The 27,103-nt window shown below is 49.0% G+C and overlaps 5 protein-coding genes across 6 annotated transcripts; all 5 read left to right on the forward strand.

The window, feature by feature from the left end:
* Positions 1-1,476: 1,476 nt before the first annotated feature.
* Positions 1,477-5,690, forward strand: LOC128252583 (uncharacterized). 2 transcript variants are annotated; one of them, XM_052980380.1, is made up of 7 exons: positions 1,477-1,587; positions 1,638-1,792; positions 1,855-2,595; positions 2,645-2,878; positions 2,938-4,029; positions 4,087-4,795; positions 4,848-5,690. In XM_052980380.1, the coding sequence occupies exons 1-7, from the start codon at positions 1,548-1,550 to the stop codon at positions 5,636-5,638; spliced, it is 3,762 nt and encodes a 1,253-aa protein (XP_052836340.1). In that variant the 5' UTR covers positions 1,477-1,547; the 3' UTR covers positions 5,639-5,690. The 2 variants fall into 2 exon arrangements, with proteins under 2 accessions (XP_052836340.1, XP_052836341.1); XM_052980381.1 differs by having other exon boundaries at positions 2,681-2,878.
* An 896-nt stretch (positions 5,691-6,586) lies between these two features.
* On the forward strand, positions 6,587-11,622 carry LOC128252582 (uncharacterized). Its single transcript, XM_052980379.1, has 8 exons — positions 6,587-6,848; positions 6,916-7,021; positions 7,481-7,635; positions 7,698-8,432; positions 8,489-8,722; positions 8,780-9,871; positions 9,933-10,641; positions 10,700-11,622. The coding sequence occupies exons 2-8, from the start codon at positions 6,982-6,984 to the stop codon at positions 11,497-11,499; spliced, it is 3,765 nt and encodes a 1,254-aa protein (XP_052836339.1). The 5' UTR covers positions 6,587-6,848; positions 6,916-6,981; the 3' UTR covers positions 11,500-11,622.
* Positions 11,623-11,826: 204 nt separating this feature from the next.
* Positions 11,827-16,829, forward strand: LOC128252581 (uncharacterized). The gene is made up of 6 exons (XM_052980376.1): positions 11,827-12,235; positions 12,429-13,163; positions 13,701-13,934; positions 13,995-14,439; positions 14,496-15,533; positions 15,632-16,829. The coding sequence occupies exons 1-6, from the start codon at positions 12,023-12,025 to the stop codon at positions 16,762-16,764; spliced, it is 3,798 nt and encodes a 1,265-aa protein (XP_052836336.1). The 5' UTR covers positions 11,827-12,022; the 3' UTR covers positions 16,765-16,829.
* A 638-nt stretch (positions 16,830-17,467) lies between these two features.
* LOC128259913 (uncharacterized) lies at positions 17,468-22,944 on the forward strand. The gene is made up of 6 exons (XM_052992550.1): positions 17,468-17,721; positions 18,497-19,425; positions 19,548-19,781; positions 20,002-21,817; positions 21,882-22,502; positions 22,561-22,944. The coding sequence occupies exons 1-6, from the start codon at positions 17,682-17,684 to the stop codon at positions 22,740-22,742; spliced, it is 3,822 nt and encodes a 1,273-aa protein (XP_052848510.1). The 5' UTR covers positions 17,468-17,681; the 3' UTR covers positions 22,743-22,944.
* A 148-nt stretch (positions 22,945-23,092) lies between these two features.
* Positions 23,093-26,209, forward strand: LOC128259923 (tabinhibitin 7). The gene is made up of 3 exons (XM_052992562.1): positions 23,093-23,815; positions 23,876-24,276; positions 24,354-26,209. The coding sequence occupies exons 1-3, from the start codon at positions 23,690-23,692 to the stop codon at positions 24,667-24,669; spliced, it is 843 nt and encodes a 280-aa protein (XP_052848522.1). The 5' UTR covers positions 23,093-23,689; the 3' UTR covers positions 24,670-26,209.
* The last annotated feature ends 894 nt before the right edge of the window (positions 26,210-27,103 follow it).

Here is a 27,103-nt window from a genome sequence, read left to right on the forward strand (position 1 = left end):
ACAACTTTAGACTCCATCTATTCACTTTTTCTTTCACTATCTCAGTGCGAAAAGTTTCCCCACAAACTTTGGCTAATCTCAAGGCCCCGAGGCGAGCTAACATTTCAAGCTGGCATATTTATGGGATGAGCTGAGAGGCGTCTCACCTTGCCTTCCTGACCTGGGCTTGGTCTGGGCTCGAGCTTGGGCTTTGGCATTGGCATTCGCTTTGGCCAACTATCAGTGGGTCAGTGTCATCATCGGTGCCGCACTGCTGAGCATCAAATGGCCGTTGGCCAATAAAGCCCAACACTTTTCCCGGGTGTGGGGCCGACTCGACTCCTCTGTCCGTGCATCATCTTTTGGGTCGGGTTCCGAGCCCATAGCTGAGATGGAAGGAGATGGAGGGAGATGGAGGGGCTCACGTCACTTTTCTTGTTTGATAAGGATCCGCAAACGAGAACGAGAAGACAGGGCGAAGGCGTACGGTCGAATATATTGGAATTTTATTATGCATGACAGCTCCAAAAAAGAGAAGAAACAACAATGGACACTCCCCCAATAACAACGGCAACAACAAGGAGCGGCTAAGTCGGCGTCGGGGTCTCCAGAAACCCCCTCCGCCGCCTTAACCCTCTGCTTACCTGTTTGACAGCGGGTTGCCTCCGATTGCTATTACCAAAATGCTTAGCCATGTGAGAAAAGATTGCGTTATTCATATTTTAATTTTACTTGTTTAAGGTCTCCTCATCATTTTCCCTCGATTTTTTGTTCGGTTTTGATTATTATTTTGTGTGTTTGGAAAACGATTCTGGAATATCGATAAGGTGCAGAGGCGGAACAGCTGCTTTGTTGTTGGATTGGTTCTTGTTCTGCATGTTTTGTGCATGATTATGTAACATTTTTTCGTGGCTGACCCGTCCAACGTCCAACCGTTCTCCGAAAGGAAACATCGATTTATATTTTGACAAATGATTTACCAATGAGTTGACACTTTTTATTCGGCTTCTTTTCACCTCTTCTTTTTGGGCAGGGTTAATAAAAGAAACAACGAGGAGGCAACATGTATTTAATTAATTAAGTCGCGTCAAGATACAAAATCCGAAAGGCGATAAGAGAGCCAATAATGAAAAACATTAAGGCTTGTTAGGCATCAAGAGTGCATGATGAAAATGCTTATACCAAAATGTTTGCAAAACAAACATTCAATTTGCCTTGATGCACAAATGAATAGAGCCAGAGTTAAAATACTGTAAATACACTAATGGAATCAGTTACCTCCGCTAATCGGTATAACAAATAATGGAAATGGCGCTCTAACAAAAGCGAAAAATGTCAACATTTTAGTTGAATGAAATCAGTAAAGCGGGAAAATGCAATTTTTATCAAATTACTCTTTATTTAGCAGTTGACAAAGGCAAATATTGCACAAGCCTATGGCTGGCCAAATCCCATATTAGGAGGTTCTGAACCAGAAACCGTCAGTTTAGACGCGATCGTTACTGCAGTAAGCAGTGACAGAAAAGGATTACAAATCATTTGATAAATAATATTGAATTTCAAGGAACATGTCTACTACATTTACCATCAATGGGCAGCCGTATACGGGTAAGATAAAAAATAAAGGACATGTCTTACTTACCCATCCTTTGTCTCAGTCAACCTTAGTGATCTGCCAGCGGATATAACTCTGAACACTTTTATCCGGGAGCACGCCCAACTTACGGCCACTAAGTTTATGTGTCTGGAGGGCGGATGTGGGGCCTGTGTTTGTGCAGTAAGCGATGGGAAAGGCACCCGTACAGTGAATTCGGTGGGTCAGAGGTCAGCCGGATCATTCCACCACTAACTACCACTCCTCCAATCGCTTCGCAGTGCCTCAAGCTGCTGAATACCTGTGCCCAGCTGGAGATCATTACCTGCGAGGGTCTGGGCAACCATCTGAGCGGCTACCATCCGATTCAGAAGCGACTGGCCAAGATGAATGGCACCCAGTGCGGCTTTTGCTCCCCGGGTTTCGTGATGAACATGTACGGGCTGATGGAGCAGCACGGCGGCAGGGTGACCATGGAGGAGGTGGAGAACTCCTTTGGGGGCAACATTTGCCGCTGCACTGGCTATCGTCCCATTTTGGATGCCATGAAGTCCTTCGCCGTGGACAGCAATGTTGAGGTTCCCAAAGAGTGTGTTGAAATTGAGGACCTGCATATGAGGGCTCGAAACTGTCCAAAGACGGGAAAGTCCTGCAAAGGATGCTGTAGGCATACCAAACTAGTCTACGAGGATGGATCCCAGTGGTATTGGCCAAATACACTGGCGGAGTTGTTCGAGGCGATGGACAATATCGAGGACTCAGATGAGTTCATGCTGGTCGGAGGCAACACGGCTCATGGTGTTTACAGGCGATCCCCCGATATCAAGCACTTCATCGATTTGAATGGAGTGGAGGAACTGCATCAGCACAGCTTTGAAAGAGAGAAGTTGACATTAGGAGCTAATCTTACTTTGACTGAGACCATGGAGATCCTTCGCTCTACTTCCAAGCAATCAGGCTTCGAGTACCTTGAGGTGCTGTGTAATCACATCGACCTGGTTGCCAATGTACCCGTTCGAAATGTAAGTGTACCTGTATCACGTAACTATGTTTTAATGCACTAACTTTTAGTTAGGCACTTTGGCTGGCAATATTTTGACTAAAAAGCAACATCCCGAGTTTCCATCGGATATTTTCATATCTTTCGAAGCTTTGGATGCGAAAGTAGTTGTCCTGAAAGAGTTAAATGACGAAAAGGAAATTTCACTAGAAGAGTTTTTAGGAGATGCCGATAGAAAAATTCTGCTCAAGGCTTTTGTACTGCCTGCCTATCCAAAGGATAAGTATATATACGACTCCTACAAGGTAATAGTAATCACAAACTGCGAAATAGGTTCTAAATGAAAATCTTTACTTCCCTGAAGATAATGCCTCGCGCCCAAAACGCCCATGCCTATGTCAACGCAGGCTTTCTTCTGGAGCTAGATTCCGACTCCAAGGTGAACTCTGCTCGTATTTGTTTTGGAGGCATTCGTCCAGACTTCGTCCACGCCTCAGACATTGAGCAGTTGATGGTGGGACACAGTCCCTTCGAACCCAATCTGGTGGAGCAGACGTTCAGCAAGCTGGAGAGCCTGGTCCAGCCGGATGAGGTTCTGCCCGATGCCAGTCCCGCCTACCGGTCCAAATTGGCCTGCGGACTGCTCTACAGGTTCCTCCTGAAACACGCCCCCGACTCGGAGGTCAATGGGAAGTTCAAGAGCGGGGGCGAGCTGCTCCAGCGACCACTCTCCTCCGGATTGCAGTTGTTTTCCACCCAGAAGCAGACCTACCCCGTAACCGAAGCGGTGCAGAAGCTGGAGGGCATGATCCAGTGCTCCGGCGAGGCCACCTACATGAACGACGTGCTGACCACCTCGAACTCGGTCTACTGCGCCTTTGCTGGTGCCACCAAGGTGGGAGCCACCATCGATCAGATTGACGCCTCTGAGGCTCTCCAGCATCCGGGAGTGGTGGCCTTCTACTCCGCCAAGGACATTCCCGGAGCAAACACCTTCACCGATCCCAGTCTGGGCTACGAGGCGGAGGAAATCTTCTGCTCGGGACTGGTGCGACACTCCGAACAGCCGGCGGGAGTGGTCGTGGCTCTGACCGCCGACCAGGCTCAACGGGCGGCTAAGCTGGTGAAGATCAGCTACAGCAATGTCAAATCGGACTTCAAGTTGAAGGCGACCTTGAAAGATGTCTTTTCCTCCGAAACTCCAGATCAATCCCGCATTCTTCCCCTGGCCATATCAAAGTTGAAGCATGTCAAATTGTCGGACAAACCTGATTTGGAGGTGAGGGGCATCTTCGAGATGGGCCTGCAGTATCATTTTACCATGGAGCCCCAGACCACGGTGGTTATTCCCTTTGAGGATGGACTCAAAGTCTTTTCGGCCACCCAATGGATTGATCAAACGCAGTCCGTGATCGCTCATACGCTCCAGATGAAGGCCAAAGATGTGCAGCTGCAGGTAGTATTGGTTACATTGATGATTTGGGATTTAGTCACTGAGTAATAATCATTGCAGGTTCGTCGGTTGGGAGGTGGCTATGGATGCAAAATTTCCCGAGGCAACCAGGTGGCTTGTGCTGCTTCCCTGGCTGCTTACAAGCTAAATCGTCCCGTTCGGTTCGTCCAATCGCTGGAGTCCATGATGGATTGCAATGGCAAGCGATGGGCCTGTCGCTCCGAGTATCAGTGTCACGTCAAGGCCAATGGCAAGATTGTGGGGCTGTCCAACGACTTTTATGAGGACGCTGGCTGGAATGCGAACGAGAGTCCTGTGCAGGGACACTCCACATTTACAGCTGCCAATTGCTATGAGTTCACCGACAGCAACTTCAAGCTCAGTGGACATGCGGTCCTCACGGATGCCGCCAGCTCCACTTGGTGTCGTGCCCCTGGATCTGTTGAGGGCATTGCCATGATGGAGAACATCATTGAGCACGTGGCCTTTGAGTTGCAGAAGGATCCAGCCGAAGTGCGACTGGCTAACATTAGCAAAAAGACTAGGATGGCCACTCTGATGCCGGAGTTTCTCAAGTCGAGGGAGTACTATTCCCGGAAAAAGGAGATCGATACGTTCAACGCCAACAACCGTTGGAAAAAGCAAGGATTGGGCCTGTCCGCAATGTACTTCCCCGTCATCTACATTGGACAGTTTCCGGCCACAGTGGCCATTTACCATGCGGATGGCACCGTTGTTGTCACCCATGGTGGCATAGAAATGGGACAGGGTAAGGAAAAGAAACTGGTTTTGGTCTTCATTTCACACTGCTATCTCGATAGGTATGAACACGAAGATAGCGCAAGTGGCAGCCTACACCCTGGGCATCGATTTGAGCTACATCAAGGTGGAGTCCTCGGACACCATCAACGGAGCCAACTCGATGGTCACTGGCTATGCCATCGGCATCTGCTTTGCGGTCCGCAAGATCTGCGAGACCCTCAACGCTCGTCTCAAGCCGGTAAGGAAGGCCAAGGCCACTTGGGAGGAGACCGTGCAGGCCGCCAACGCCCAGTTGATCAATCTGATTGTCTCGGATCACTACAAGACCGGCGACATGCAGAACTACCATGTGCACGGACTGGCCCTATCCGAGGTGGAGGTGGATGTGCTTACCGGAAACATTCTGATCCGGCGGGTGGACATCCTGGAAGATGCCGGCGAGAGCCTGAGTCCCTGGATAGATGTCGGCCAGGTGGAGGGCGCCTTTGTGATGGGGCTGGGCTACTGGCTCAGCGAGCTGCTCATCTTCGAGGGCGACAACGGGCGGCTGCTGACCAACCGTACCTGGAACTACAAGCCGCTGGGGGCCAAGGACATACCCATTGACTTCCGCGTCGAGCTGGTGCACAATGCGAAGCCCGGTGGCGGAGGATTCATGGGCTCCAAGGCCACTGGGGAGCCACCCTGCTGCTTGGCCGTCAGCGTGATATTCGCCCTGCACCAGGCACTGCAATCAGCCCGCCAGGATGCAGGACTTCCGCGGGAGTGGCTCCGCCTGGGGGCTCCCACAACGCCGGAGACCTTGTTGCTCAATGCCGGTCATCAAGTCTCGGAGTTCAAGCTGAAATAGATCTATTTCAAGAGCCGTCTTCTCGCAGTGTACCCACAAATGCGAGTATTTTATTTGCACTTCTTGTTGAATCTGTATATATCAATATATAATATTAGAAATTGATCAGTTCTTTTATTTAATTTTAATTTTCTTAAAGAAACAGACCTCGTCAGCGTTTTTTGCTTCACATTTTAACACCACATTTTTCTAAAATTTAAAGCTTGATTTGCTAGTTTTTGCTAAAAAGCCACTTTACAGTTAAAGCTTTTAAAATTATTTATTTGTTTTGAAAACTGGGAGCTTTCAAATTTGCCAATGAAACCGAGAGAGAAAATGTGTCTAGTTTTGCCGGCCGGCTTTCTCATTCTCTTTTTTATCTTGCACTCTCTTTTATTTTTAGTGTACACGAGATTCGATTCGGCTCTTTGTTTTTGTTTTTTATGATGTTCGACGCAAATTAAAAACAGATTAGTGAGTCTGCCTATTTTGAATAGGCAATATAATAGATAGCAATATAATTGTAGTTCTCTTAAAGCCCAGACAAATTATATGCATTTAAAATACATACATACACACATAAATGCTTAAATTAAACAAAGGCCTGCTCTGATAGGTTTTTTTTGCGTCAGCATAATTTGTTTTTGCATTCAGCGTTTTTTTTTAGTACTCTAGAATATAGTAGTATAAGTTTTCTTTTCAACGTTACTCTTTTATTTTTATTGTAAACTTCAAAAAAATAAAATGAAGAAATCCTAGAGTTGAAAATACGTTTTTGTACAACCAATTTCGGAATGTATTTTGTTTTTACAAAATCACTCTGTAAATTGGTAGGGTATGCAAAGCTCTCCTATGCCGAAGCCATGCCCCTTTTCCCCGATTTCATTTCAGCTATTCTTTCCAATATCGTGACTACTTCACAGCTGCCAAATTCGGCCGGTGAATGGGGTGGCGAAACAACAAGCTGAATCCGGCGCCGGCAGTTGTGAGGCAGAGGTTCGCGATCGAGGAGCAACCAGTCCCCAATCTGCAATTAACGTCGATCGTCAAGCTCGAAAATCTACTCAGACCGTTGTTAGCTCACACGGAGTGTGCATGTGTGTCGAAACAAACTTTTGTTTTTGTTTGTCTACGGCAGCCGAGAAAATTGCAATCTAAAAAACGGAGAACGGGCCCAAGACGTGATTTTTCGATCAGTTGAGCAACGGCAGTCGAAGCGACCGGAGCCAAAAGTAAGCAACAAACGGAAAATAATGGAAAACCTCAGCCAGTGTCACAACTAATTGAATTATTTATAGAAAAAACACTTCAGCAGCTGACATTTGAGTTTTTGTTGCCCTGTTATTGTTGAGAACAGCAGCAGAATGTCTACGAAATTCACTATCAACGGGGTATCGTATGCAGGTGAGCTAAATTCATAACAGTAAGCACATTTTATTTGTTAATGAGTAAGTCAAATTTTTTTCACAATTCTGTAACCATAAGTGTCTGGCAAATGGTGATGTTTTTTTTACTTATCATTGATCTATTAAGGGTTATACATATACAGTTAGAGGACTGATTGTATCTTAGGACTTAGAATTAGAAAAAAAATTTATTTGGAAAGGAGCTGCAACTAAGCTATCATTATTTTCGCTAGGCACACGACAATAAGGGCAGTAAGATCACATAAAGATAGCAAGCGTTGCATATATTTCTGAATCCAACAGGCAATTAAAATCCAACAGGCAATTAAAATTCAACAGGCAATTAAAGTGTACATTGCATTCCCATTGTTAATGGATTACAGACAGGTTTTTGTTGTTAAACTTGTAATAACTTTTTTAAGCACAACATCTAATCATCACCGCTTTTATTCCGCAGTAAACTTAACCAATTTCCCCCCGGACATTACTCTGAACACCTTTATTCGGGAGCATGCCCAGCTTACGGCCACCAAATTTATGTGCCAGGAGGGAGGATGTGGCGCCTGCATTTGTGTGGTGCGCGATGGAAAGCGCAGCTGGGCCGTCAATTCGGTAAGAACAGGTCCCCAAACGCGTTTAATCCAGTTGATCGCTAATGATTCACCCACTTATAGTGCCTCACTCTGCTGAATACCTGTGCCCAGCTGGAGATCGTGACCGCCGAGGGACTGGGAAACCAGCGCACCGGCTACAATCCCATCCAGAAGCGACTGGCCAAGATGAACGGCACCCAGTGTGGCTTCTGTTCACCCGGATTCGTGATGAACATGTACGGACTGATGGAGCAGCACGATGGGAAGGTCACCATGTCGGAGGTGGAGAACTCTTTTGGGGGCAACATTTGCCGCTGCACCGGCTATCGTCCCATTCTCGATGCCATGAAGTCCTTTGCCGTGGATAGCAACATTCGGATTCCGGCAGAGTGTGCGGATATTGAGGATCTGAAGGCTCGAAACTGCCCAAGGACAGGGCAGCCCTGCAGTGGCAGCTGTCAGCCATCCACTTTGGTCTACGACGACGGAAGCCAGTGGCATTGGCCCAAGAATCTGACCGAACTGTTTGAGGCCCTGGAAAAGGTCAAGGACTCGGATGAGTTCATGCTGGTGGCTGGCAACACGGCTCATGGAGTCTACCGCAGATCCACCGACATCAAGCACTTCATTGATGTCCACGGAGTGGAGGAGCTGCATCAGCACAGCTCCGAAGGGCAGCAACTGAAGCTGGGAGCTAATCTCAGTCTGACCCAGACCATGGAAATCCTTCGCACCACATCTAAGCAAGCGGGATTCGAGTATTTGGAGGTCCTTTGGAATCATATCGATCTGATTGCTAATGTTCCAGTTCGAAACGTATGTAAATATCTTCTTGTATGAATGAACAGTATTTTCATTCGCTTTTCTTTCAGTCTGGAACTTTGGCCGGTAATATATCGATTAAGAAGCAGCATCCCGAGTTTCCATCGGACATCTTCATATCCTTTGAGGCCCTGGACGTTAAAGTTCTGGCCTTAAAAAGCGCCACTGACGAAAAGGAAATGTCCCTGTCAGAATATCTAAGTACAAGTGATAGGAAACAGCTGCTCAAGGCATTTATTCTTCCTGCCTATCCGAAGGATAGGTACATATACGAGTCCTATAAGGTACGATATTTTTATAAACTTAAGATTATTTTGCTTTATACAACATCCCCTTCGTAGATCATGCCTCGTGCCCAGAACGCCCATGCTTATGTCAACGCAGCTTTTCTCCTGGAGTTGGAAACCGACTCCAAGGTGAAGTCTGCCCGCATTTGCTTTGGCGGAATTCGTCCCGACTTCGTACACGCTACAGTGATTGAAAAATTGCTGGTTGGTCAGAATCCCTATGAGAGCAACATGGTGGAGCAGACATTCACCAAATTGGAAGACCTGATTAAGCCAGATGAGGTGCTGCCCGAGGCCAGTCCCGTCTATCGATCCAAGTTGGCCTGTGGACTGCTCTACAAGTTCCTGCTTAAGCACGCTCCCCAAGCGGAGGTTAATGAAAAATTCCGAAGTGGAGGCCAGATCCTACAGCGACCTCTATCCTCCGGCCAGCAAGTTTTCCAGACCCAGAAGCAAAACTACCCGGTCACTCAGGCTGTGGAAAAGGTGGAGGGCATGATCCAATGCTCGGGGGAGGCCACCTACATGAACGATGTCCTGACCACCTCCAACACGTTGCACTGTGCCTTCGTGGGGGCCACCAAAGTGGGAGCCACTGTTGACCAGATCGATGCCTCGGAAGCCCTCAGGCAGCCCGGAGTGGTGGCCTTTTACTCTGCCAAGGACATTCCCGGAACGAACACCTTCTGTGAGCCCACTTTTGGCTACGTTGTGGAGGAGATCTTCTGCTCGGGATTGGTGCGCCACTCCGAACAGCCAGCGGGCGTAATAGTGGCTCTGACTGCTGACCAGGCCCAACGTGCTGCAAAGCTGGTGAGGATCAGCTACAGCAACCCCAGCTCGGACTTTAAGTTGCTTCCGAGCTTGGGAGATGTATTTGCAGCTTCTACTCCGGACCAATCCCGCATTGTGCCTGTAACCAATTCGGACTCAAAGATGATCAAATTCACGGATCAACCTGACAAAGAGGTTAGGGGCATCTTCCAGATGGGTCTGCAGTATCACTTTACCATGGAGCCCCAGACAACTGTGGCCATTCCCTTCGAGGACGGACTAAAGATCTTCTCGGCCACACAATGGATGGATCACACTCAGTCCGTGATTGCTCATATGCTACAGGTGAAGGCAAAGGATGTGCAGCTGCAGGTAAGGCTAACTTTATTTTTATTGTATATCACATTGTAATAACCTTCGCTTTAAATTAAAGGTCCGAAGATTGGGAGGCGCCTATGGATCGAAGATATCCCGTGGCAACCAGGTGGCCTGTGCTGCCTCACTGGCTGCCTACAAGCTGAATCGTCCCGTTCGATTCGTCCAATCGCTGGAGTCCATGATGGATTGCAATGGCAAGCGATGGGCTTGTTGCTCCGACTATCAGTGTCACGTCAAGTCCAATGGCAAGATTGTGGGCTTGACAAACAATTTCTACGAGGACGCTGGCTGGAATGCGAACGAGAGTCCCATCGAGGGTCACTCGACCTTCACGGCCACCAATTGCTATGACCTAAATGGAGAGAACTTCAAGAACAACGGCAATGCTGTGCTCACAGATGCCCCCAGTTCCACTTGGTGTCGGGCTCCGGGTTCCGTGGAGGGAATCGCCATGATGGAGAACATAATCGAGCACGTTGCCTTCGAGGTGCAAAAGGATCCTGCCGAAGTGCGACTGGCCAACATTCCGGCGGGAAACAAGATGTCCGAATTGTTACCCCAATTTCTTGAGTCGAGAGAGTACGCACAGAGAAAGAAGGAGATTGAGTCGCATAATGCCAAGCATCGCTGGACGAAACGGGGACTCGGACTGGCTGTGATGGACTATCCCATCATCTACTTTGGACAGTATCCGGCTACGGTGGCCATCTATCATGTGGACGGCACGGTTGTGGTTACCCATGGAGGCATCGAAATGGGACAGGGTAAAGTTGATAGTCCCTGGTACAGGTGTACTTCCATTAATTTCCCCTTCATTTATAGGTTTGAACACAAAAGTGGCTCAGGTGGCTGCCTATACCCTAGGAGTCGACTTGAGCTTTGTCAAGGTTGAGTCCTCGGACACCATCAACGGGGCTAACTCAATGGTCACCGGAGGAGCTGTGGGCAGTGAAAGTCTGTGCTATGCGGTCCGCAAGACTTGCGAGATCCTCAACACCCGCTTGCAGCCGGTGAAGAAGAAGGATGCCAGTTGGGTGGAGACCATTCAGGCTGCCTACATTGAGTCCATCAACCTGATCGCCTCGGATTACTACAAGTCAGGCGACATGGAGAGCTATCACATATACGGCCTGTCCCTCACCGAAGTCGAGTTGGACGTGCTCACCGGAAACAGTCAGATCAAACGCGTTGATATCCTGGAGGATGCTGGAGAGAGCCTGAGTCCGTACATAGACATTGGGCAGGTCGAGGGGGCCTTCGTCATGTGTCTAGGCTACTGGATGAGTGAGCAGCTGGTCTACGACCGCGAGACGGGTCGTCTGTTGACCAATCGTACCTGGAACTACAAGCCGCCGGGTGCCAAGGACATTCCCATCGACTTTCGCATCGAGCTGATCCAGAAGCCCAATCCGACTGGAGCTGGGTTTATGAGGTCCAAGGCCACCGGAGAGCCACCCTGCTGTTTGGCTGTGAGTGTGGTGTTCGCCCTGCGACAGGCCCTGGATTCCGCCCGCCAGGATGCGGGGCTTCCACGGGAGTGGGTGCGGCTGGGAGCTCCCACAACTCCAGAAACTCTGGTGGTCAATGCAGGACACGATGCAGCGGGTTTTAGGCTAAAGTAGATCTCTGGTTGGAAGGTCATTTTATATACTTTTTATACTTATTATTGTTGTTCTCCAACATATATTGATATGTTTGAAATATATACTTTAATACTTCTACCACTGCTTGAGGTTTTTATATATGTAAATATATCACCATTACGATATAAGTCAGAAAATAATTGGTATTTGATTAGAATATATTCTCGAGGTAACTCTTATAATATGATTATCATTTATACGCGACATTATATCTATGATTTGCCCTTTACTGAAATCTAATTTATCTTTTATTTGTTAAAAAATTGTTTTCCACCAACGTATGGATTAAAAAAATGCTTTTCAAGAAATCAACCAAACAACCAACAGTAAAACACAAAATGTAAATTCAAAAAGTGCAATATTTCGCACGGTGTCCGCTTTAATGGCACTTTAATTTGCTCGAACCCGTTTGGCCTTATTAACGCGTAATCTGGTTTCAGCTGCGCTTTGAAATAGAAACGCCTGGCCAAAAGAGCTCCATTCGAGCGACGACTCCGCGACGATGAGCATCAAATTCAACGTTAATGGCTTCCCCTACGAGGTGCAGGCGGCGGACTACGCCCCGGACACCACCCTCAACGCCTTCCTCCGGGAGCACCTCCACCTGACGGCCACCAAGTACATGTGCCTGGAGGGCGGATGCGGCTCCTGCGTCTGCGTCATCCGCAGGCGCCACCCGGTCACCCAGGAGGTGCAGTCCCGGGCAGCCAACTCGGTAAGTGACTTTCTCTGTTCGAATTTTAATGGAAAATTTCTAAAAATAACATTTTCTTAAAAAATATATAATTCTGTAATGCATGCATATTTGATATACTCTTATTCACGAATAATATCCATTAAAGAACTGAATTTCGATCCAATATCGACAAAGTTGCAACTTAGCTAAATTTTTGTCAACGTGATTTCAGTGCCTAACACTGCTGAACACCTGTGACGATGTGGATATCATGACGGACGAGGGACTGGGCAACCAACAAAGCGGCTACCATCCGATCCAGAAGCGCCTGGCGCAGATGAATGGCACCCAGTGCGGCTACTGTTCCCCCGGATTTGTGATGAACATGTACGGACTACTGGAGCAGCATCGTGGTCAGGTGAGCATGTCGCAGGTGGAGGATGCGTTCGGCGGAAACCTCTGTCGCTGCACTGGCTACCGACCCATCCTGGATGCCATGAAGTCCTTCGCGGTGGACAGCAACATAGAGGTGCCCCCCGAGTGTGTGGACATAGAGGACTCCTTCGAGCTGCTCTGCCCACGAACTGGACAATCCTGCCAGGGCAGCTGCTCGAGACCTCCGCTGAGGGATCAAAGTGGTAGCCACTGGTACTGGCCCAAGTCGCTGGCGGAGCTCTTCTCGGCCCTCGGCCAGGTGGGAAACGGAGATCTATATATCCTGGTGGCAGGGAACACGGCCCACGGAGTTTACCGGCGACCCAGGGACATCCGCCACTTCATCGACGTGAACCTGGTGCCGGAGCTGAGGCAGTACAGCATCGAGGCGGATCACCTACTGCTGGGCGGGAATGTCACTCTCACCGATGCCATGCAGGTTTTTCTGCTGGCCGCCAAGATGCCCGGATTCGAGTACTGTGCTCAGTTGTGGCAGCATTTCAACCTGATTGCGAATCTGCCGGTGCGAAATGTGAGTAGAGCAAGCCATAAAAACCCAAACACGTTTTGGAGTTTGACAAAGACGAAGATAAGCAAAAATAATTGTAGTTGTACATGTGAATGCTCTTTTTTCTTAAATGTATATAAGCATTCAGCTTAAAATAATTGTAAATGAATTATAGTTTTTTTTAAACATAGCTTCAAAGTAAGTTTTTAGAACACATTATTTATTTACCTAATTTTTTGTTATTTACTCATTGGCCGTTACGAATTTACTGACAAAACCAAGCAACTTCTTAATGGTTAAGAGAATACTTTTGCTTAAAAACTCATTTTACTTTCACATCATAGATAGTAAATCAATTTAAGTAGCAAAGACACAGAGAGAAAAGTGTTTCAAATTGACACTTGCAGAAAGCTTTAATATATAATTTTTTTTATTAATAAGAGTTCAAAACAATTAAGCAAACTTATAAGTTATAGTATACTATACTTTTCAATGTTTGTAAGCCTTCGAATAATTTTTCTATTTATATTTGATGACTTTCATTTACTATTGTTTCAACAGAATGGCACACTGGCGGGCAACATAAGCATTAAGAAGCAACATTTCGAATTTCCCTCCGATGTGTTCATCACATTCGAGGCTTTGGATGTGCATGTCCTGGTTTACGACAATCCCAGTACCCAGAGGGTAATGACACTCCTGTCCTATCTCAGCGACACAACACCAAAACTAGTGTTGGGTGGATTCATCTTAAAAGCCTATCCCAAGGACAGATACCTATTCAGATCTTACAAGGTGAACTATGAATGCTATTGCTAAAATGATGTTATAAATTTTGACTTTGATTCTTAACAGATCTTGCCAAGAGCTCAGAATGTTCATGCCTATGTGAATGCAGGTTTTCTCATTGAATGGCAGGATATACAGCGCAGGACTGTACGTTCTGCTCGCATTTGTTTTGGCAACATTCGACCGGACTACATACACGACGATCAAGTGGAGCAACTGCTCCCAGGTAGGGATCTCTACGATCCTGCCACAATTGCACAGATCTTTCAACAGCTGCCAGCTAGCCTTCAGCCCGAGGAACGGCCACCGGAAGCCTCTCCGGAGTACCGGCAGATCCTGGCCTGCTCCTTGCTCTACAAGTTCCTGCTAGCCACCGCACCCAGGGAGCGAGTTCGAGAGCGATATCGCTCTGGAGGATTGCTCTTGGAGAGACCTCTGTCCTCGGGAAGCCAATCCTTTGAGACCATTAAGAAGAACTATCCGGTCACACAACCAGTGCAGAAGCTGGAGGGTAAGCATAACTACTAAGAGTTATCTTTTTATAACTACTGTATAACTACTACTCAGGCCTCATTCAATGCTCTGGCGAGGCCATGTACATGAACGATTTGCTGACCACCTCAAATGCGGTGCACTGCGTTTTTGTGACCGCCAAGCGGGTAGGTGCCACCATCGAGCAGATCGACGCCTCCGCTGCCCTCCAGTGCAAGGGCGTGGTGGCCTTCTATTCGGCCAAGGACATACCAGGCTCCAACAACTTTGTTCCTGTGGATCAGTTTACCCCTGAGGTGGACGAGATCTTTGCTGCTGGGCAGGTCAAGTACTACGATCAGCCCTTGGGAGTGATTGCTGCACTCACCCATGATGCAGCTGTCTATGCCGCCACTTTGGTGCGGGTCACATATGCCAGGGATCAGCGCAGGGTCTTTACGAGCATGAACCAAGTGCTGGCGGAAAAGCAAACCGATCGCATTGTGTGCTTAAAGAAGGAACACCTGGAACCCCTCATGTTACCCCCGCTTGCTCCTGGCGATGTCCTTGGTAGGGGGATCCTTGAACTGGAATCGCAGTACCACTTCACCATGGAACCTCAAACGACTATTGCGGTGCCCTTGGATAACATCCTGCAGGTATTCTGTGCCACCCAGTGGATGGATGCCACCCAGGGATCGATTGCCAAAATGCTGGGTGTGAGTGTGAACTCCGTTCAGCTCCAAGTTAGACGAGTGGGAGGAGCCTATGGAGCCAAGGTCACCAGGTGCAACATGGTGGCCTGTGCCGCGGCCTTGGTGGCTTCGAAGTTAAGAAGACCGGCCAGATTTGTGCAGACTATAGAGGCCATGATGGAGATCAACGGCAAACGCTGGGCATGCCGCTCGGACTACGAGTTCCGTGCCCGAGCCAGTGGTTTAATCATCATGCTGACCAATAATTACTACGAGGATGCCGGCTGCAATCTGAACGAGAATGTCGTGGACTTTCTAACGCTGCCAATTCTTCGAAATGTTTACAACCTGACCGACTCGAACTATAGGGCTAAAGGCAGCGCCATCAGAACAGACGCACCCAGCTCCACTTGGTGTCGAGCTCCGGGATCCGCGGAGGGTAAGTTTAAAACTATCGGGAACGACCTTTATAAAGACATTTAGATATGTTTATAACTATAGTACCAAGCTAAAATGACATACTTTTCCCATTCGCAGGCATTGCAATGACAGAAACCGCTTTGGAGCACATTGCCTTCACTTGCCAACTGGATCCTGCGGATGTTCGACTGGCTAATCTCCAGCCCGGAAGCAAAATGGTGCAGCTGTTGCCTAGATTCTTGGCCTCCACAGAGTACCGCAAGCGTCGGGAGCAAATCAATCTGTTCAACTCCCAGAACCGATGGCGCAAACGAGGTATCGGCTTGGCCCTGATGAGCTTCCCCCTGAACACGACAGTGGCGTTTAACTATCCCGTAACGGTGGCAATTTACCACGTGGACGGATCGGTGGTCATCTCGCACGGGGGTATTGAGATCGGTCAGGGGGTGAACACCAAGGCGGCCCAGGTGGCGGCCTTCGCGCTCGGAGTTCCTCTGGATCAGGTGCGGGTGGAGGCCAGCAACACGGTCAGTGGAGCCAACTCCATGCTGACGGCCAACTCGATGACCAGCGAGATGATCGGACTGGCGGTGCGGAAGGCCTGCGACACCCTCAACCAGCGACTGGCTCCGGTGAAGGAACGACTGGGACCAAGGGCCACCTGGCTGCAGGTGCTCCAAGCGGCCTACTTGCAGTCCGTCTTCCTCATCGCCACGGAATCGTACAAGCTGGGGGACATACCCAACTACAACATCTACGGGCTGAGTCTCACCGAACTGGAAGTGGACATTCTGACCGGAAACCACCTGATCCGACGGGTGGACATCCTGGAGGACGCTGGAGAGAGTCTGAGTCCGCACATCGATGTGGGCCAAGTGGAGGGAGCCTTCACCATGGGCCTGGGCTACTACCTCACCGAGCTGCTGGTCTACGACCGCCAGACGGGTCGCATCCTGACGAACCGCACCTGGAACTACCACCCACCCGGGGCCAAGGACATTCCCATCGACTTCCGCATCGAGCTGCTGCAGAAGAGTCCCAACCCGGTGGGCTTCATGCGGTCCAAGGCCACGGGGGAGCCAGCTCTGTGCCTGGCCGTCGGAGTCCTCTTCGCCATGCAGCACGCGATCCAGTCGGCCAGGAAGGATGCGGGGCTTCCCAGGGAGTGGGTGCGACTGGGGGCTCCGACGACGCCGGAGACGGTGGTGCTGAATGCCGGCAGTCAGGTAGAGGCTTTCGCCTTGCAATGAAGTTGTATACTGTTTGTCTTGAGCATTTTTGAATTTTGTACTTGGTTTTTAAAGGATTATCTCAATAAAAGTTGCTTGTTGCATATCTGACTTACGTTGTATTCTGTTAAATGGTTGTATCTCAAAACCGAATTTAAATACAAAATAACATATTCAAATACTTACATACATTCTTGTTAAAATTTGGGAGTAAAACTCTTAGTTTCATGTTACGAAAAATTGTAAAGTACAAGTTCTCTTTAATTGACTTTACTTTCATCCAATTAATTATTTGTCGATTTAAAATTATTAAGAATTGCATTGCATAGCAAAACAAAAGCTTTTATAAGAAGTTATTTTCTGGAATACGAGTTATGGGTTGAAAAAAGCTGTCGGCTCGTTCCAGTTCACTTTATGTTCACATCCCCCTCCTTCTTTCGTTCATTCCAAGTCATTATTCCATTAACTTGTATTGTTTAGAAAACTCGGCAAAACAAAATCGTCCAAACAAACTGTTTACTGATAAAGCGCTCTCCACTTTGAGAGAGTGAGCGTAATTGGAAGCGGGCGATAGATAAAGTTTTTGAGTGTTTTTATGCTCTAATGCTGAATGGTGAGCGCGGACGAGAGCACGGTAGTTAAGAGCGGGAGCAGGTGAACTTGAACTTGGAAAGCGAGATTCTCTTTCGGGGTCCGGAGAACGGTTATATACGGGAGCCCGGAAGGCCCTACCCACAGTCGCTCGTAGATCGGCGTGGAATTCGCCACCAACGGACAACTAGACCTGCCTTCCTCACATGGTGAAATACCATTGTTTCCAGAACCCACTTGAGAACTAATATTTGGAACATTGGCTTCAAATAAAGACGAGAAAGGCTAGACCTAATTTCACAACAATTCACTGGCGGTGGTTCGAGGACTTATATAACCAACAGATAATGGCTGGAACAATAACAATCAACGGCACAGGCCACGAAGGTGTGTATGCGTGTGTGGGCAGTTAATTGCCGACTCGATTGATGGGGCTGTCATCTACAAGATTGTATACGAAACATCAGCATCGAGAAATTCGACTACGAAATACCGGCTAGTTAAATTAATTTGTGGGAAAAACAAGTAACTCTGCTCTGTGAATTACTAATAACATTGTTGTGACCCTGTTTTCTTATTATCTTATTAAATTGCGGCAAAACTGATAATCATTTCAGCCGAAAAAGTTTTACGCATGACATACTATTTTGTGTTATTTAAGCTGAATTTTGACCAAAAAGTTTTTTTTAATTGGGCATCATAGTTTGAACTTTGAGCCCTCACTATCTAACTATCAAATACCGAAATGTTATTTTAGTAATTCTTAAGAATAGGTTTTCAAATGAAGGAGAATTCTATACCCAACACTGTTCCTAATAATAAATTGTTTACTTACACGGAAAAGTTCCACTTTCGTTTCAAGTATCATAAATTAACACCACACAACTCAATTGGGTATAAGATATTTAATTTACAGACATGCTAAATTGCAAACTTACTTTGTGAAACTACTTTTTTAGCGATTTCTGAATGTAAACACTTAAGAGTAAACACTTGCAGTTTGATTAGTCCTTACAGGCTGCATTACAGGACAGTATTAATTTGTTTACGAGCGGTAGATATTAAAAAAGGTTGTTTTAACATGTTGTGACTACTTAAATAACCTGATAAGATAAGACCTCAACTGTATGGCCTCTGATTCCCCATTTTCTCTTCCCCCTAGTAAATCTGGCTGCCCTGCCGGCGGATATCTCGCTGAACACCTTTATCCGGGAGCACGCCGGACTGACGGGCACAAAGTTCATGTGCCAGGAGGGCGGCTGCGGGGTCTGCGTCGTCACCCTGAGCGGACTGCATCCGGAGTCCGGGGAGCCGCTCACATGGGCGGTCAACTCGTGCCTCACGCTGCTGAACACCTGCCTGGGCCTGGAGGTGACAACCTCCGAGGGACTGGGCAACAAGCGGACCGGCTACCACGCCATCCAGCAGCGACTGGCCAAGATGAACGGCACCCAGTGCGGCTACTGCTCGCCGGGCATCGTGATGAACATGTACGGCCTGCTGAAGTCCAAGGGCGGCAAGGTCACCATGGCGGAGGTGGAGAACTCCTTCGGGGGCAACATCTGCCGGTGCACCGGCTATCGCCCCATCCTGGACGCCATGAAGTCCTTCGCCGTGGACAGCAACATCCAGGTGCCGGCTGAGTGCGTGGACATCGAGGACCTGAGCACCAAGCAGTGCCCCAAGACGGGCCAAACCTGCTCCGGCAGTTGCAAGAAGCAGCAGCCGAAGGGCAGTCAGCTGTATCCGGACGGCAGTCGCTGGAGCTGGCCAGCGAATCTGGGGGATCTCTTTGCCGCCTTACAGAGTGCAGTCAAGGATAAGCTCCCCTACATGCTGGTGGCAGGCAACACTGCCCACGGAGTCTACAGACGTCGACAGGATATCAAGGCGTTCATCGATGTATCCGGCTTGGCCGAGCTCAAGGGCTACAAGCTGAGCCCCGACAACTCCTCCCTAACCCTCGGAGGTAATCTGAGCCTCAGCGAGACCATGGAGCTGTGCCGACATTTGGAGAAAACCAAGGGATTCGAGTACCTTTCCCAGGTGTGGCAACACCTCGATTGGATCGCCAATGTCCCAGTGCGCAACGTAAGTCAAATCAAATCAGAGTGGTGCTATCACCCGTAAGCCCTCCAGTCCTATCTAATCAGTCCCCCTCTAAAATTGCCTTGAGTACACTTTGTTTATGAACATGATTCGCATTATTGCAGGCCGGCACCTTGGCGGGCAACCTGACCATCAAGCATGTCCACCCCGAGTTCCCCTCGGACGTGTTCATCGTTCTGGAGGCCCTGGACGCCCGTGTGATTGTCCAGGAGGCGGTGGACAAGCAGGAGACTGTGACCCTAGCCAGCTATCTGGGCGCTCCTATGGAGGGAAAGATTATCCGGGGTCTGGTGCTGTCCGCGTACCCCAAGGAGCGCTTTGCATTCGACTCTTACAAGGTGAGTTTTATTGACAGTTAACATGGAGTGGTGCATGTGAATAGAGTGTCTATTCAATAATAGTGCTAACAAGAGTTTATATTGCTATTAAATATTCCTAAATGTAAAAAGAGTATTGAAATGCAATCTATGGATCCCTCTAACACTTGATAAGCTTAAAACAAGGCTTTTTAGCAGCATAGTAAGTTTTTTTATTTATTAATGGTCTTTTTCCCCACAGATTATGCCCCGTGCCCAGAACGCCCATGCCTACGTAAACGCGGCGTTCCTCCTGGAATTTACAGGGGACTCCAAGGTGAAGTTAGCACGCCTTTGCTTCGGAGGAATCAATCCCGAGTTCGTGCATGCCACGGCGATTGAGAAGTTGATCCTGGGAAAGAATCCCTTCGAGAACGGATTGGTGGACAAGGCCTTTGAACAGCTTTCCACCCTGCTCCAGCCCGACGCCATTTTACCGGATGCCTCTCCCATCTATCGTCGCAAGTTGGCCTGTGGTCTCTTCTACAAGTTCCTCCTGAAGACAGCGGCCCAGCGCAAGCAGGGATTGGCCAGTCGATTCCTCACAGGAGGAAACCTCCTCGTAAGGCCCGTGTCCAGGGGCGAGCAGAGCTTCGAGACCTTCCAGGAGCACTATCCGGTGACCAAGGCCACGGAGAAGCACGAGGGTATGATCCAGTGCTCCGGCGAAGCCACCTACGCCAACGATCTGCCCACCCAGCACAACCAGCTGTGGGCGGCATTTGTTACCGCCAAGAAGGTTGGCGCCAAGGTCACCAATGTGGACACGAAGCCAGCTCTAGATCTGCCCGGAGTGGTGGCCTATCTGGATGCCAACGACATTCCGGGTCCCAACTACATTGGGCCCAAGATCAGGGATGACTTTTTCTTCGGCCAAGACGAGGAGCTTTTTGCCACGGGCGTGATTAGATTCTATGGCCAACCGGTGGGCATGATCCTGGCCAGCTCCAACGCCTTGGCCAATCGGGCCGCCGAGCTGGTAAAACTGAGCTACGAGGGCGAGGCGGAGGAGCTGCTGCCCACCTTGAAGCACGTTCTGGACCAGGCCGGATCCCAAGCTGGCAACAACAAGCGCATCGAGCAGAAGGTGAAGTCCACCATCGATGTCCTCGAGCTGGAGGAGTCCTTCGACGTGAGTTCCTCCGGGCAGCTGGACATGGGTCTGCAGTACCACTACTACATGGAGCCACAGACGACGGTGGTGCTGCCATTCGAGGGCGGCATGCAGGTGTACGCGGCCACCCAGTGGATGGATCTCACCCAGGACAGCATCGCCAACGTGCTCAACCTGAGGAGCAACGAGGTGCAGGTGAAGACGCGTCGCATCGGAGGAGGCTATGGCGGCAAGGCCACTCGCTGCAACGTGGCCGCCGCCGCTGCCGCCGTGGCTGCCCACAAGCTGAACCGGCCCATTCGATTCGTCCAGTCGCTGGAGTCCATCATGACCGGTTTGGGCAAGCGCTGGGCCTTCCACTGCGACTACGACTTCTTTGTGCAGAAGTCTGGAAAGATCTCGGGAATAGTGAGCCGATTCTACGAGGATGCCGGCTACCTGTCCAACGAATCGCCCATTGGACACACCGTGATGCTGTCCAAGAATTGCTACGAGTTCAGCGACAACTACAAGCTGGATGGCTTCCTAGTCTACACCGATTCGCCAACTAACACCCCTTGCCGTGCTCCTGGTTCCGTCGAGGGCATCGCCATGATGGAGAACATCATCGAGCACATCGCCTTCGAGACCGGACTGGACCCGGTTGATGTGCGCTTTGCCAACTTGCTGCCCGCCCACAAGATGGGCGACATGATGCCTCGCTTCCTCGAGAGCACCAAGTACAGGGAGCGCCGGGCGGAGGTCATTGCCCACAACAAGGAGAACCGTTGGCGCAAGCGCGGACTGGGGCTGTGCATCATGGAGTACCAGATCGGCTACTTCGGACAATACCCAGCCACCGTGGCCATCTACCACAGCGACGGCACCGTGGTGGTCTCCCACGGAGGCATTGAAATGGGACAAGGTGAGTGTTAGGGCTGAAGACCAATAAAAAACGCAGTCTTAAACTATGAATCTCTATCCGCCAGGCATGAACACCAAGATCTCGCAGGTGGTGGCCCACACCCTGGGCATTCCGATGGAGCAGGTGCGCATCGAGGCCAGCGACACCATCAACGGAGCCAACTCCATGGTCACCGGAGGAGCGGTGGGCAGTGAGACCCTCTGCTTTGCGGTGCGCAAGGCCTGCGAGACCCTAAACCAGCGGCTGGAGCCACTGCGGGAGGAGCTGAAGCCGCAGAACTGGCAGGCACTCATCAAGGAGGCCTACGACCGCAAGGTGAACCTCATCGCCAGCGACCAGTGCAAGCAGGGCGACATGGATCCGTACTCCGTGTGTGGCCTCTGCCTCACGGAGGTGGAGTTGGATGTGCTAACGGGTAACTACATTGTGGGGCGGGTGGACCTCCTGGAGGACACTGGCGAGAGTCTGAACCCCAACGTGGACATAGGCCAGATCGAGGGCGCCTTCATGATGGGCCTCGGCTACTGGACCAGCGAACAGGTGATCGTGGATCCCCAGACCGGCGAGTGCCTCTCGAATCGCACCTGGACGTATAAGCCGCCAGGAGCGAAGGACATTCCCACCGATCTGCGCATCGAGCTGCTGCCCAAGAGCCCCAACAAGGCGGGCTTCATGAGGTCCAAGGGTGAGTTGGCACGAACGTGGTCAAGAAACCAACCTAACTGCGATTCCTTTTCGTTTAGCTACTGGTGAGCCCGCCATCTGTCTGTCCATCGCGGTGGCCTTTGCCCTGCAGCAGGCTCTGCAATCAGCCCGCGATGACGCCGGCGTGCCCAAGTCGTGGGTGACCCTCACCGCACCGATGACGCCCGAGCACCTGGTCCTTCACTCCGGCACCGAGCCCAGCCAGTTCAAGCTGAACTAAGCGGAGCGGGAGTCGGAGTGCTTGGCAGCGTATTCCTGAGCGTGGGACACGGCACGTGGCCGCGATGGGAACGCTCCGATAAGCACGCCCAGATAACCTGCACTTACACCCCCACTTAACCTGGCGGATCCGCCAACTGTAGCATAGACTAGCAGACATTGTGTTGTGTGCACAATAAATTAAAAACTTATCCAACGCTTAATCCAAATGACATTCATTGCGGCCCAGTCGACGGCCTGGGTCAACAGGAGTCCCTGTCCCTGTGCCTGTCCAGAGCTCCAGGCATTGGGAATTTACATTTTTCCGGTCTCGTTTTAATGCTTAACACCTCAACACCCCCACACCCGGACACACCCCGCGACGAGCTCTTCATTAATTTTAACATAAATTTTTGTATAGAAATTTTATGCCACGCGGAGCGTTAAGTTTGAGCTGGCCAGAAGAAGGGCGGAAGCGGTAAAAGTAAAAGTAAAAGGAAAAGGGGGCGGGGGCGGGGCAGGACTTGACTTGCGGTTGTGGCCGACGGACAGGCGTCTCTAATGGATTTTTCAAATATCACCAACTGCTGTGCTCTTAATGAGCACATCCCTAACGACATTGTTCGATTGACACACTCCACAGCCTTAACCATTTCTATTTATATCGACTTGAAAGGCTTTTGAAGAAAACAGACACCCATTGTTTTTATTACAAAAGTTTCATATGGTGTACATAACAAACTTACTTAGAAAGGGTAACACTATCTCACGATTTAAGCTTTCAGGTGTGAAAAAGGCGCTGGCAACTATTATATTACAAAATTTCATTAGAATTGTTTGAATATAATATTATGGGATTTGGCATATTAATTTTGTGGAGCAGTTTGGAAAAAAACTATTCATACGTTTTTAGAGCGTAGCAATAAATAGGCAAACATTCTCAGTAACACTGGCATTCTTTGAGCAATAATGAAGCATTATTGGTTGATACTCGTAGCACTGCTCGAATGGTTTTCCCTTGGATGGAGCGAGTTAATCGACTACTGTCAGATGCCCTACTGTGGAATAAATAACCTAGCCTGCAACAATCCATCTGTGAGCGGATAACCATTGCATTTGTAGAAACTTAGCCCGTTAAATAACTTGATCCAATAGAAATACAGCATAATGTGCCCGCCAAATGCCAAAACTATTTCTATGTCGAGATACCGAAATGCGCTACTGAACGCCATCAACGAGTTTCGCAACTATACGGCCAGTGGGCAACAGAAGTACCTGAAGGCAGCCGCAGCCCGAATGTCCCGGCTGAGTTACTCCAACGATCTGGAGGATTTGGCCCGACTGGCGGCCATCACCTGCTCCGCCCAGAAGTTCTGCCTGAGTTCACCGGAGTTCTACTACGTCGGAACCAATCTGGGATCCACCTACTACCAGGGCAACTTGAACGACTACGAGGACCTCGAGCTGATGCTACGAACAATCCAGGACTGGACCAAGTACGTGGACAACATCAATATGAAAATGGCCCTTTATATGCCGACTACGTTGGAGAAAAGGTATTTGCCATCAGAGAAGACACCCTCTTAATTAACTTAAATTCTATTTGCATCTCCTAATCATTTACTAATTCCAGTGGCACCGCCAAGGCCTTGCTGCTGTTGGCAGACCGTAATACCCACGTGGGCTGCTCGGCGATGCGATTCACCTTGAACTCCGTCCACTACTTCATCTTCGTGTGCGCCTTCAGTACGGATCTTTTCGTGGAGCGGCCCGTTTACCGGATGTCGATTCGACCGGGAAGCGCCTGCAAGCGGCTCGATACCACTTATGTAGCACTCTGTGCCGTTGGGGAAAATTACGAAAATGAAAATCCCTGGCCCAATGCTGCGGTCTTCCAGTTGCCCCTTGATATCTCCAAAAATCGGCAAACTTATGTGCCGGCCAAGTAGACAACGCTTTAAGTAAACTTTTAAATTTGCCACACTAAAATGGTTTCAGTTTTGCCACTTTTTTAAGAGTGCTGATGGCTAGACAAAAGTACACGCCCCAGGATAGCCAAACAAAATCTGCGCACAGAAACAAATAGTTAACACCCATGGACAAAAGGACGAGGAGAAGGAGGAGGAGCAGGAGCAGCAGGAACAGACATTTCAGGGCAGCCTCGATAATCACAGGACACATTTGCATATAAACTCGCTTCCGGGCTGATGTCCTTCGCATGCAAATGAAAACATTAGCGAGGCACACGCGCATCCTCATCCTCATCCGCATCCGCATCCACATCCGCATCTGCGAGATGCAGATACACGGACAGCGACAGATACAGATACAGCTACAGCTACAGATACAAATGACATTCGTCGCTGTCGCCTCTTCCCTGCTTAAATATATATTTCAATTAAAATTTTACACACGAATAAATGCAGAGCCACGCCCAGCACATTAGGTGCCCCCGCGCGCGAGTCCTTCCGCCAAATCCCAGTCGCAGTCCCGCCCAGTACCAGTTCCAGTTTCAGTGCCACTTCCCGCCCCACCCACTTTTGATGATGCTGCTCTGGCAGTGTCCAACTTGTGTCGCTTGTTTATGAGCGTCTGAAGGCCACGAGAGCAGACGGCAGACACGGACATGGCCATAAAACGGTCCGAGGGAGTGGGAGGTGCCGTGTGGATGCGGATGGGGCTCGGGGATCAGTCCTGGCTGGCATCGGTGCATTCTGGGGCGGGCTCCAATGGAGCATGCTGCTGAATGTCCACGGAATTATTCAAAAGTTTCGCCAGGGCCAACAGTCAGCCGAGCAGATCCCATGAAGCGATGAGTTTGGCATTGTGACAAGATGAACTGGCTGTCCCAGAAGAGCCAATCATGGAGGCCTAGGGTTGAAGTGAAATTCGACATAAGCTGCTTTTGGGATGAGCATGGGGAAATTCGATTCCTACGGTCTTGATTTAAGTTCAGACAATAACTAGCTTAATGAACAAAAATCTTTGGGAAGAGGTAGTCACAGACAAAATGATCCTCAAAACTATATTAAGCTATTTTAAAGTCAGAAAGTCCTCATGACCACAGCTGTTTTAACCAGTCATTACTCTGTGTGTGCCCCTCTTTCTTATCCGGCAGTCTCTCAATGTCCCATTACGAGGGTTTCCATTTCCAGAGTCAACCATGAACTTGAACTTGCGACTGTAATAATAATAATAATGCAGATCCCGACTAACAATTTGTGCACCAACTCCATTCTCCACTCTCCACTCTCCACTTTCGGCTTTCATTTCTTTTTCATAGCCAGCGCATCCCCATTCCGTCCATCTCCTACTGTCTGCGGCCATTGTCTGGCTTGCATTTTGAAATTCTAAGCAAATTTGTCGGCCCTGGGGAAGGGGGGTGGTTGGTAGATCTGATGGCGGGGTGTAAGCAGGCGCAACATTTTATGAGCGTGCCCGCGATGCAGCGAGTCAGATATGGCCAGGCAAACGTCTGCTGGGCGAGCACAGCTCCATCTGTCCAACACCAACTGCTCCAGTTTCCCGGGCAACCTTTTCAATGGATTTAGCTCTTACACTTAAAAAAAAAAACGAACATTTTAAATCTGAAGTAAAATTCAAAATAATCTTTTTTGGTCGTACTACCACTACCACTACTCTTATTACCACTAGGTTGGTGAAATTTATTCTAATTTATAATTTAAATTAGCTCTGTAAAGGCTAGTAAAGGCTAGATATGTCAATGAAATAAAATTTTTGGGTTCAACTAAAATCAAGTGAAAAGAATTTGTTGAATAAGTTTAAATACCGGTCCGACTCCAACTGCTTCACTTTCCAATCTTTTCGATGGATTTAGCTCTAACACCCTCAGAAAAATCTTAAATTGTAACCCTTAAGTTAAGTCCAAAATAATCTGTAATGTAATGTAAACCAATTTTTATACAAGCTGTTTTCAAATGATAATTTCCAAAAAATAAATTTTTTTTGAGATTTTGATTGCCAAGTTTTCGCTCGGTGCTGGTGGACTGCTGGTGGTCTGCAATGGTGTTGCGTCTGCTGCTGGCACACAAAGATGTCCCGGTGTGATTTATCGCCGGCAGAGCCGGGATAATGGCCACGTATTATAATATCTGGCGCGCCCACAGGGCGTATGCTTATCGGAGTCGACACCGTCGACAAGGACGGCGATGCGGCCGTCAAGGTCTAGACTCTAGACTCCTGCGGTGCAGCTGGTGGCAGCGCCAAGGATTTTTGCCGCCCTTCCTCGCAGTTTCGTTTGCATTTCGCCAGAGCAGAGCGGAAAACTGCATGCAGTTTATTAAATAGGAACGGCACGGAAAAAGGAGGCTGCGATGAATTAAGTACATCATTTCGGGCTGGCTTGATTGTCGGCTGCTTTTG

The sequence above is a fragment of the Drosophila gunungcola genome, chromosome 3R (genome assembly GCF_025200985.1).
Source record: "Drosophila gunungcola strain Sukarami chromosome 3R, Dgunungcola_SK_2, whole genome shotgun sequence".
NCBI classification, from domain to species: domain Eukaryota; kingdom Metazoa; phylum Arthropoda; class Insecta; order Diptera; family Drosophilidae; genus Drosophila; species Drosophila gunungcola.